This window comes from Eulemur rufifrons, chromosome 1 (genome assembly GCF_041146395.1).
Source record: "Eulemur rufifrons isolate Redbay chromosome 1, OSU_ERuf_1, whole genome shotgun sequence".
NCBI classification, from domain to species: Eukaryota; Metazoa; Chordata; class Mammalia; order Primates; family Lemuridae; genus Eulemur; species Eulemur rufifrons.
In genome coordinates this window covers 31,501,453-31,514,104 of record NC_090983.1, presented here as the reverse complement: position 1 = coordinate 31,514,104, position 12,652 = coordinate 31,501,453, and the positions used below count along the sequence as shown (strand labels likewise).

The window sequence follows — 12,652 nt, the reverse complement described above, 5'->3', positions numbered from 1 at the left end:
ACATTGTCCTAACAAAACAATTTTTTTTTCAGCTTTGAGGTATAACTGACAAAAATTATATATATTTATCATATACAACATGATGTTTTGATATATGTATACACAATCATGCTAATTAACGTATATAATACCTCATATAGTTTTTTTTTTAATGGTGAGAACACTGAAGAATGAATCTTGAATGAAAGAAACTCTTATAATCATTCAGCAACAAACTACCTGAAATAAGCTACATACTAACAAATATTAGGCTGGGCAGGTGTGGTGGCTCATGCCTGTAATCCTAGCACTCTGGGAGGCCGGGGTGGGTGGATTGTTTAAGCTCATGAGTTCGAAACGAGCCTGAGCAAGAGGGAGGCCCCGTCTCTACTAAAAAAAAAAAAAAAAAAAATAGAAAGAAATTAGCTGGACAGCTAAAAATATATTGAAAAAATTAGCCGGGCATGGTGGTGCATGCCTGCAGTCCCAGCTACTCAGGAGGCTGAGGCAGAAGGATCACTTTTGAGCCCAGGAGTTTGAGCTAGGCTGTGAGCTAGACTGTGAGCTAGGCTGACGCCACGGCACTCTAGCCTGGGCAACAGAGTGAGATTCTGTCTAAAAAAAAAAAAAAAAATTAATCCAAGTGATTAAAGGCTACTGAGCTGCAAGAAAATTCTTGTGATGTTTTAAAAAGCATTTTATCTCTTCATAAAAAGGGCAATGGATATCCTTAATTTCTCCAGCCTCCGGTACTTCCAATCTTCCTCAGGTATCAACAGGTATATGCCTACAGATGACAACAATCAGAGGAGTGCAAGCTGCATCACTCCTTTTCCCTACTGCCTTCTTTTTTTTGTTTCTTTTACAACTCATATTAGTATGCATCACTGGCATAAAATCCATAGAGAAGTCTGCTCTTAGACCTACACGGTAGATAGTCAGAGATTGAGTGGCTGCACAGCATAAAAGGAAGAAACAACAATAAAAACAACAAAACTCGAAAGAATTTCTCTAATAGGCCTCATTTCTGAGTTTGTTACGTCATAGAAGAGTACCAATTATATGTGAATAATGGCCATACCTCTAATTTTTGGCAGGAAAATAAATTTAAAAAGTACTACGAGAGGTCATGTAACTTCTCTGTAATCAAACTATAATAGTTCCCAACACATCTGGGCCATGAAGAGGGTGTGCTGAAATTTGTTTAAGCTGAAGCAATATGAAACTCCCCCTGAGGCTACTTGAGGAAAATAGTGTTGGGAAAGGAAAGAGGAAAAAGGAGAAATGAGTATATAGAAGAAATCCAGTATAGTAAGAAAAACTGAGAAACAGAGAAAGGAAAACACACACATCAAGAGAATTAAAAGAAATCAGAGCCTAGGGTTACATTTCTGACATATAACTGAGCATTTTTTCATAGTACACTAATTTTGAGATGCCAAAAGATAATTAGACATTAAGTACCAACAGCACTGCCTATCGAACATCTTGTTTTGCAAAATATTTTTGCTTCACTTGTCCTATTACTGAATTTTATTACACTAAACAAATTAATAAAAATGATACCTTAACGTTAAACATAACCTAAAACACTAAACTCAATTATTAAATCAATAATATTTACTGAGTGCCTGTGATAAGCACTATAGAAAACAGTGATATATTTTTTGAAAATTCCTTCTTAAAAGAAAAAACAATCAGGCAAGTTAAGAAAGTAGAGAAATTTATTCCCAGACCAGGTTTTCATTTTTAAAAAACCCACTTACAATTTTGATGATAATAATAATAATAATAATAATGATAAACATTTATAAACACCTTAGGCAACATGCTGAATTCTTCGAATTATTTTTAATCCTACTAACAATGTTTTATTTCTGTTTTACAGATGAGGCAACTTAAGTCAAGATATTAAGTAATTTGCCCAAATTTAAAACAGCCACTAAGTGGCAGGACATGGATTTGAACTTGATACAATTGATTCTAAAGCCCATGCTCCTTCCTTCAGACTTCTAATGATGGAAATGTTTCTAAGTATTTTTTAAGTTATAATACTTAGGGGAGCAATGACTGGTACAGAAGACTACTTATTGTGAGACTCAGTTTTCTTGTACTTTATTACCTTTCAATTATAAAACTAAACTTTATTATGTGAAGTATTTGTTTACAATGTGTCCTGAATACCCAGAATACAAGACTTCGAAGAGCAGGAATTTCAATACCAATAGTCCTAAACTGGCATCATGAGAAAAAAACAGAATAATAATGTTTAAGGTACTGAATTCCTTAGAAGAAAAGAGTTTCATAAATAATGTAGTATCAAATTCATAGGATGTTATCAAATAATTCCTAGTAAATTTACAAACTTTATGATCAAACTACATTTTGAATTGGAAATTAATGTAAGCAAGCTCCATGTCCTAAAGCTAGACAGAACTGAAAGTATTATGCCAGTAGTTTCTCAATTATTCCCCATTCAATGACTCCAAGACATACTCATAAATTTCACAATTCTTTCTTGAAGAATTCAGGTAAACTGTCCAATTTTGCAGAGGACATGAGGGTAGAAATATGACGTTGTGCTATTTTGCTCCCTTGCTTCGCACATGAAAAGGAGCCTTGCTGCCAAGTCTTCAGAAAGGCCCCATATAGATGTTCCCATGTTCCCAAACTCTCCTGCACCTTTTCACTTTGTTTCCTACAGTCCTGGTAAGCTTTAAGTTCTTCCCTTTCTGGCATATCCTCCCTATCTTGTAGAACTAATCAAGTCTCAGTCTTCCAGTTCCACGTAAGGCCCCTAGCATCTCAGAAGTGTCAGTGGTTTCTTCTTTCCCTCTGGTTTTCATTGTATTTTTAAAAAACGTAACATGCTATAAAACAGTATATTGGGCTGGGCGCGGTGGCTCACGCCTGTAATCCTAGCACTCTGGGAGGCCGAGCCGGGTGGATTGCTCAAGGTCAGGAGTTCGAGACCAGCCTGAGCGAGACCCCGTCTCTACTAAAAATAGAAAGACATTATATGGACAACTAAAAATCTTTTTTTTTTTTTTTTTTTTTTTTTTTTTTGTTGAGACAGAGTCTCACTTTGTTGCCCAGGCTAGAGTGAGTGCCGTGGCGTCAGCTTAGCTCACAGCAACCTCAAACTCCTGGGCTTAAGCGATCCTACTGCCTCAGCCTCCCGAGTAGCTGGGACTACAGGCATGCGCCACTATGCCCGGCTAATTTTTTCTATATAGATTTTTAGGTGTCCATATAGTGTCTTTCTATTTTTAGTAGAGACGGGGTCTCGCTCAGGCTGGTCTCGAACTCCTGACCTTGAGCAATCCACCCGCCTCGGCCTCCCAGAGTGCTAGGATTACAGGCGTGAGCCACCGCGCCCGGCCTGACAACTAAAAATCTTTATAGAAAAAATTAGCCGGGCATAGTGGCGCATGCCTGTAGTCCCAGCTACTCGGGAGGCTGAGGCAGTAGGATCGCTTAAGCCGAGGAGTCTGAGGTTGCTGTGAGCTAGGCTGACGCCACGGCACTCACTCTAGCCTGGGCAACAAAGTGAGACTCTGTCTCAACAACAACAACAAAAAAAAAAACAGTATATTGGACTTTTTCTTCCCTTAACTGATGCCCTGCCCTTAGAGAAGCAAAAATCCCATGTTAAGTTCCCCTACTCTTCCCAATTATGTATGTAGCCTTTAAAATACAAGGAACAGTGATTACATTGAACTTACAATCCCAAAGTCTCTCTGCATACCACCATCAGATTCATCTTCCTAATACATAAATACAATTATTCCATTCAAAACTCTCTAATTGTTTTAAAGAAAATCTAAACTTGAACTATTCACTTTAAAAAGACTCTAAAACTGATACTAAATCATCATTTCCAGCTTGCATATAATATTCTGTACCTCAAATTGAATTACTTTTTATTTCCAGGACATGACTTTCCTGCCTCTCTGCTTATGCTCATTTGATTACGTCTTCCTGAAATCTCACCTACTTTTAATTTCAACCTGTCAAAACTATACCTCTTTGTAAGGCCCAGCTTAGATGCCATTGCTGCAATAAAGCCTGCCACAATAACTTCAATTAACATCTGGGTTTCTCTCGGAAATCCTCTTATTCCACAAACTTTGCATTATCAGTCATCTGTAAACATGTCTTCTTTAGTAAAGCAGAGGTTCCCTAAAAGTAGGTACCATGTCTAATTCTTTGCATTTTCAGTGTCCAGCTCAATATGTTACACAGAAAGTATTCATAAATACTGGTCAAATAAAATAATCTGAAGAAATAAGTCATAAATAATGTTATCTATGACTTATTGATTGTGTTATATTATTAATGTTATCAATTATAGGCCTACCTACTTTATAAAATGCATATCAATACTTATACCTCTATACTTAAGTAGTTCAAATAAATTATTCAGTAAACATATTTTTCTCTAAACATTCCATAAGCATTATTTCATAGGACTTTCAAAAAAATACTTAAAACTTCCCAACCTATCATTTTCAACTTACCAAATTGTAAATTCCTAACAGAAGTGCTTCAATGCAACCATTACTCTGTCTGTCTCGGCTAACCGTAAGCCGTAAATAAACCCACATCAATTCTGGCAAGAACTGCAATGTGAACCTCTTAAGTCGAACTTCAGAGCTACGATAGAGCTCAAACAGCTGATGGCAGACAGGTTCCAGGAGCTAAAAGGCAAATAAAGTGCATTAGTTATCTACATTTTTTTGGCTGTAACTTTTTTTTTTTTTTTTTTTAAAAGAGATGGAGTCTTGCTCTGTTGTCCAGGCTGGAACGCAGTGGCACAATCATAGCTCACTGCAGCCTTGAACTCCTGGGCTTAAGCCATCTTCCTGCTTCAGCCTCCTGAGTAGCTGGGACTACAGAAGCATGCCACCACTCCTGGCTCTGTAACTCTATTTTCTAAAAGATACATATACCTGTATAATATTTTAAAAATAAATTCTCAATATTAATTTCTCCATAGTTTGAGTTAATTCAACCAAAACCTTTAATCTCCACTTATGTAGAGACCACAAATTAAACTAACAAATCCACTAACTATAAGAAGTATTTTGTGCCCATATAATACCAACATACCTTTCAATACACTGTACTAAATATATTAGATAATTAGTCTTTCAGCCAATTTACTACATTTATATTTGGTGATTTTCTCTTTTTGCTCTTACCAACTCTTATTATCTTCCATTTTAAAAAGTTTCCATTGGAATAAAATAATTTTAAATAATCTTGTTGGAAATAAACTTTAAATCTCAACTGAGACTATGATTTAAGCAAATTATATACCACTCAGTACAGAAAGGGATTTTGTATCGTATTTGGGCATCCAAAATTCTAGCCAATATTTTAAATACATACAAGTAAAAAACTGATTATTTTTATGTTTTACAGTTGACTTAAATTTCACTAATTATATTTATTTGAAAGATTTTGAAAAGGGGAAAAGTATACAGAAATAGCTTTTTAAATGTTTAATTGGCTAACTTTTCATATGATATCACACAATATGACTTGTGAGGAAGTTTATGACCTACAAAAGTGAAGAAAATGAGCAGTTAAAGTAAACTTCCCCACTGTTCCCTAAGTGTGTATTGCCAATTTAGAATGGCTTTGCTGGAGTAACTACAGATTACACAAAACTGGCTATGACTTTAAAATTCATACAAAACACTGACAAGAACTATAATTTTTAAATTAAAGTTTAACACTAATTCTTTTAAAAATTAGTAATAGATCAGAAATTTCATATGCTCACCTTTATTCTGAATGATTAAAATAATGCATATACATTTGGAAATCTGTTTGAATGTAGTTATGTATGTCTGTAATAATCTAACACTCTAGAAAAAAGTCACTGTCATTAACTGTTAAATTAAAAGTCAACAAATCTATGTCAATTGTATAGTTAATATATTTAGATGAGTTAAGCTTAGCTCTTGGAGAACTACTCTAAAGCTTAAAAAATTTATACACACACACACACCCCCTAGACTAGAAAATACTAAGCCCTTTATGTGGAATCACCATCAGAGAATAGTTTTAAAATCTTCAAAAATACTCCATTTCTCCCCTAACACTGAAGTCTAGACCAGTCAGACAATTTGTTGAAGGTCACAGAAGTTAGTTGTGGAGAAAGACACTAAATTCAGGTCTTCTTGTATCAAGGTGAGGTTTCTACTCCACCAGTTTTTTTATACTACAATGGAAGTGTGGGTTGTTTAACTGAAAATAGTGCATTTCATGTAGTGCCAATAATGAACAAGTAATAAACTTTTGAAAACAGTCTATTGCTGGCATCTTTCTTAAATACTGACAGCAACGTTCAGCTCTTTTGGGGAAGTAAAGATTGTTGCTCTCACAAATTTATTTATTAAAAAGATATACTTATGCTTCAAATTCAGTCTCTTCTTCAGTTAAACACTCTGCAAAGACTGCCTTCTCTAAATTTTATGAGCCATAGAACAATTACGATGAGTTTCTGTTACAAAGACCTTAACCTTCCAGTGGTTATACATGCCTATGTTGGCACATAGGCCACTATATTTTAATTAGACACAGTGAAGAAATACAGTTATCAAAATTATTACTCTGTTTTTTTTAAGTGGAGGAGGGTATTGGATATTGGCAATCCAGTAACTTTTAGTCAGATATCACTACAAAAATAAGACTATTAAAAACTTGCCAATGCTATCTGTTAAAACCTTTAATTCTAAGCATGTATATTGATATGTCATCACGTTCTCAAATTCTCGATATAATAAATGCCTCTGACCTCCCTTAAATGGCACTATCACCCATATCAAAAGGTGTTAAAATCATTATCTTCAGGTTAAAAAATTCATAAGAATAACTGACACCTTTCCCAAATTTAGCAAACACTGTTTTGACATGATAATTATTATGAGACATGCTATCTGATGAACACACTAAGAGCATTTTGGGTGAAAGAGTAGAGACTGAAGCCTAACTTGAGCAGGTTAAAGAAAGAATGTGAGGTGAAGAAATGGAAACCAGTAGACACAGGCTATAAATAAGGAACACTTCATGAAAGTTCATCTGTGAATAGGTAGATAAAATAGGAGGCAACGTGAAAGGTTTTTGAAAAAATGGAATATGGTTGTTTACCACATTCCATTCAGCAGGGAAAGAAAAAAAAATCTGATGGAGGGGAGAGGGGATAACTACAGGAGCAGAGTCCTTGTAGTGGCTAGAGAAGATGGGATCCAGTCTTAAGTAGAGAACAGGGCCTTTGATACAACCTGGAACACTTCACCCACTCAACACCAGAAAAGGCAAGAGATTGTGGGTAGAGATGCTGGTACAGTGGTAGATTTGAATGGGAAAATAAGAGAGCGCCCAACTATTTTCTTCTTTTCTTAATGACATAGAAAGCAAGTTGAAAATAAAGAGGAAGGTGGGTAAAGAATATGAGGAAAGAGAAGGTGTAAAAAGAACATTGTACCAAGGAAGCAAGATAACACTGCAAGACTACATTTTATGTGCCCATTGGAGATTCGTAGTCCTGAATTTAAAATGGAGAAGGTAAACAAAATTGTGTTTTCTCCCAGCATGTTCAGCTGCTCAGGTACAGGTAGGAAGTAAATGGATGGCTGGGTTTTATCCAGTGTTGAGATTTTGCCCTAAGAATATGAGTTAAGGAAATGAGAGGCAAAGGAGCTAAGAATGTTTGCAAGGGAATAACTGTAATGATGGACCACAAAAATTTAGCTAGGAAAAGAGAGAAGTGAGACATTGAGAGGAGGAAGAAAGGCATTCAAGTCATGAAAAAGTGATAGGGTTCATGGACTGGAGGTCTACTTGAAGTAGAAGAACTGCTGGAGTGACTAGGGATCTGTAAGTAGGTACAAGAAAAAATCAAAGCAATATGTTGGTCTAGAATTTAAAACAGAAGCTGTAACATAAATTGGTCATGACATGTGATATTAAACATCTAGGAAATACATGTTCTGAAGAACTTTTATAGTCTTCAAAGCAAAATTGTAAGGTTGTTATAAGTTCCAATTCATATAAATATGTCATATGACAATTTTCTGAAATAATTTCTTATTAACTCAATAGTATACTTATGTTTCAGAATATAACAAAATCAGGACTAAAAAGGGCCTCCTTCTATGACTAAAGTCCAGAATTGTTTTGAGATTCCATAGAATCTATCACTTTGCTTTTCTGAAGTCTGAGCACATGGTTAGAAACTTATGACCTGACAGGAGATATGACGGAAACCCACATCTGCTCTAGCAACTGGTTGATTGTAATGAATGCTTGGTTTGAGATCAGATCTCTCAAGTTGTAATTGTTCCATTACTAGCCATGATCCCAAGGTCTCACACATTAATATCACGAAGTATGAAAATTTAAAACAATGAGAATAACTTTTCTTAATGTCATAGCGTCCAAAAGTATTTAAAAAAAGGAAAAGGACACCTTTTAAACACTTGTGAGCCCTAATGAAAATAATGTCATTTTAGAATTTCATTTTGTATTTCACTGTTCTTCCAATCAATATTTATTACGTTTATTATGTACATAAAATACTAAATTCCAGAGAAGTAACAAATACAGAATATATGACCACTGCCCATGAAGAGCTTACAATCTAAAGAGAAAGCATAAGACAAATTTTAATAAGCAAAGCTTAAATGTTAAGAGCGCAAAACAAGGGGTAGGGAATACACACGTTCATTATTCAAACAGAAAATTCTGAAAATTCCTGAACAAGAAGGATATGCATATGTGTACATTACCCATACCTAAAGTTATAAAACATTCAGAAATACACCGCAAGAGAAAAATAAGCAAATGGATCCTGCAATTGCTGCTACAAATAGAAAGAGATGCAAGTCTAACTGAGAGCCAATCCAAATTTAGGAGACAGAAAAGAAAGAGGTCAATAAGCAAGCTTTTAGTGATAGGACAAAAAAATGAAGATGCACTTTAAGTTAAGCTGCTGGTTAGGAGATGATTACCTGAACTTCTTCAAACTCACTCCAGTACACAGCAGTGGCACTCTTGGAGGCTGTATCTGGGAAGATAAGAAGCTACTTTCCTGTGTGTTCCTTTCATTTTCATTTTAAAGCATACATGAATCCAGTGGTGATAAAACTGTATGTCATACTATTGTGTTAATGGAAAGATAATGTGTGTATTTTGCATACGTTAACATATTAATAGATTCAATAGCTGCACTTTTTCCTTCTATCACAAGGCTGAGTAACAGAAAATTCTTATTCTAAGTTTACTGATCTTGACTATTCAGATTAAAAAGTGCTTCCTCTGATCATTTTCAGGCTAAATTTACTAGCGGCATCATTTCATGCTATAAGTTTGATTTCACTGACTACAGTGATTATACATTGTTATATATTATCAATAAAATAACTGTAAGCAATACTTAAAATAAAGAAAGCTAAATCGGTATACAGTTAAAATATGGCTTCCAGAGCAGGAAACATTCCAGAGCAGGAAACAGAAAAGATTCAAATTAAATAAATGATTGAGATGATGGTCACTCAAATCAAGAATCAAAACATATTGCCCTCAACAGGAAAAAATTTGACCAAAACATTTTAAAATATGGAAAGGCAGGGAATGGGGAAAGCCAAAGCAACTATCAGAATGAAAAATAGCAGAAAGAAAAATTTTCAGAACCACATGAAAGAAAACTATAAAACTCACATTTATGTGTTTTAGTACACATATGTCATTTTACTATGTAGAAATTATTTTTCTTACGTGCTCTCCTACCTCATTATTCGAATCTTGAATAACTTTGTAGAGGGCTGGTACGAGTGTTTTTTTCCGGTGTAAAGTTGCTGCATAACTGGTGATCTGAGTGTCAGGTAATGCCTAAAAGAAACCACCAAAGGAAAACAAAAGTGAACTTAGTATTTGGGAAGTCAGGAACTTTATTTTACACGAGTACCTCTTGAAAAGATTCATAATAGAGTCAAGTAAGAAAAGCAAAAATCATTAATATAAGAAAATGAGAGTTAACAGAAATTATATTAGGATGTTATATTATACAAATCTTCTAACTACTCAACCATGAAAAATGATGAGAAAACACACATTATACCAAGATTTGCCAAAATGGACCACCTTAAACTAATCCAATCTAAAAAAAAAACAATAATGTGGGATGTATTTCAATTTTTTGCATTTATGTTTTTACAAAACATTTATTTCCATAGTATTCATAAATTATATAATTTTCTATCAAAACTATTTGATTTTTAATTATAGGAAATAAAAACATAAGGCACAAATCCTGTTTTTATGCCTTATTAAATCTTGGCGGCTTCTCTCTTTTATTGAATATATTAAAAAATTTATTAACAAATATCCCCTCATCTATTTTCATTTTTACATAATACTTTCCAGCCCTTATTCACATTAGTGTTTTAAGAACTGCAATTATTGAAATACGTTATTTCCTATTTTGCCATTTCCACTTCACATATTTGCAACATTTCTCCATAGAATGCATATTCACTGTTTGAATTACTGACATAAAGAATCATATAATAATACATTCTTATCCCCAATCCAATTTACCTTGAATTCTGATAACCATTCTTCCACAACACCACGTTCAGATCCCAGCATCTTTTACCTTCTTTCTATTCCTTTTTTATCTGTAAAGAAGAAAAAGCAGTGAACCTGAGGATAATATTATTTGCAGAAACTACCAAAAGTAAATGAAGTGTGCCTTTCACTAAATGAGGAGACACTCATTTAGTAAATATTTTAGATAAGGAGACTTGCTTTTAGTTTGGAGTGCAATTATAAAACAAAATTTTTCAGAAATATTATAATTTCTATTTTTAATGATATATTTGAAACTTATTATCCTAATGCTTTCATATTTTCCCCAGCAATTATACTTCAAAGAGGGAAAGGCAAGTGTCCTGAGTGAAATCAAACTGTACATTATCCAAGAAAAATGCACAGTCTATTCCTGGAGCTCTTACAAAATATATAACCAGCATAAGTTACAGATCACAGAACATACCAATGTGACAGATAATAAATGACAAAGCTACATAAGCTAGAAAGCATGGGTCATATATTCAGCAAACTGATTATAAACATATATGCACTATACAAAATAAAGCCTTTGAAAAAGATAGATACATAAATTTTCTAAAATGGAAAAATGCCCAAGGAGAAAAAGCAAGCTGTATAGTAGGATGTAAACTATAATTCCATTTAAATCCTAAGGTATTTGCCCCTGGAAGTTTCTCAGCACCTAAGTAGGCAACTGCCCAAATAGTCAAAAAAGGAATTAAGAAATTCATTGATTCATTCCATAAATACTTTTTAAGCACCAACTATATGTCAGCCATTATGCTAGGAGCTAGAAATACAATGGTAATCAAATCCAGATGTAGACCCACTCTAGTGAAGCATCTACCTAGTGGAGGAGACCAAACACATTTTTGCCAAGAGATGAAGGGTAAGAAAGGCACACAAAAGCATAAAACAAAAGAACCAAACGTTGACTAAGGAATCAAACGAGGCTTCTCTGAGGTGGTGCTTAAGCTGAGATGGCAAAGATCCACAGAGTTAAGGGGAGCAGAAAAAGAACATTCTAGGAAGAGGAAATAGCCTATATAAAAGTCCTGTGGCAAGAAAATACAGGAAGTTACAGAATCTGAAAGAAGATCCAAGTGGCCTAGAGCACAGACAGCAAGGGACAAGAGTTGAGGGTGGAGAGGCAGGCATGGTCCAATGGTGTAAGAAGTCTAAAAATTTCACTGTAGTGGTACAAAAAGGACATATTTTTCCAAAATAAACAAAATCAGAACTTAAACCTATGCCTATATCTCTATTGCTAGATATTAAATTATTGATTTTTATTTTTTATTTACTAGAAACTTTAAAAAAACATTCCTGCTGTATCCTAACTTTTATCTCTATAATTTTACAAATATGTCTAGCTATAAATAAAAATTTAGTTTTATTCATTTTTAAATAATTTAAAAATATTTATTATGAATAATATATGCCTGTAAAAAAATGGAACTTAGAAAGTCCAACCATCCGTCCCACCCAGGAAGATAAACATTATTAACCATTCTTTCAGATCTATATTTATGTATGTATCTATTTTTATGTGTGCATATAATTTAAATATAATCGTGTTTATATCATAGTGTTCTACATCATGCTTTTAATTAATACATTTGCTAAAAATACATCAAAGATCTATAGATTGGCCGGGCGCGGTGGCTCACGCCTGTAATTCTAGCACTCTGGGAGGCCGAGGCGGGTGGATCGCTCAAGGTCAGGAGTTCGAGACCAGCCTGAGCAAGAGCGAGACCCCATCTCTACTAAAAATAGAAAGAAATTATATGGACAACTAAAATATATATAGAAAAAATTAGCCAGGCATGGTGGCGCATGCCTGTAGTCCCAGCTACTCGGGAGGCTGAGGCAGTAGGATTGCTTAAGGCCAGGAGTCTGAGGTTGCTGTGAGCTAAGCTGACGCCACGGCACTCACTCTAGCCCGGGCAACAAAGTGAGACTCTGTCTCAAAAAAAAAAAAAAAAAAAAGATCTATAGATCTATCTTATTCTTTTTAATGCACATAAAGTAATTATAAATATAAACCCTT

At 34.4% G+C, this 12,652-nt stretch overlaps 1 protein-coding gene across 1 annotated transcript in view; it reads right to left on the bottom strand.

Moving 5' to 3' along the window:
• HYCC2 (hyccin PI4KA lipid kinase complex subunit 2) overlaps positions 1-12,652 on the bottom strand; it is a 63,299-nt gene that overhangs the window by 21,406 nt on the left and 29,241 nt on the right. The window contains exons 4-6 of the mRNA XM_069487220.1: positions 10,591-10,670; positions 9,781-9,882; positions 4,500-4,679 (exon numbers count right to left, since the gene is read on the bottom strand). Of these exons, the coding sequence (XP_069343321.1) occupies positions 4,500-4,679; positions 9,781-9,882; positions 10,591-10,641 (333 nt within the window). The 5' untranslated portion in view covers positions 10,642-10,670. The remainder of the gene's footprint in view (positions 1-4,499; positions 4,680-9,780; positions 9,883-10,590; positions 10,671-12,652) is intronic.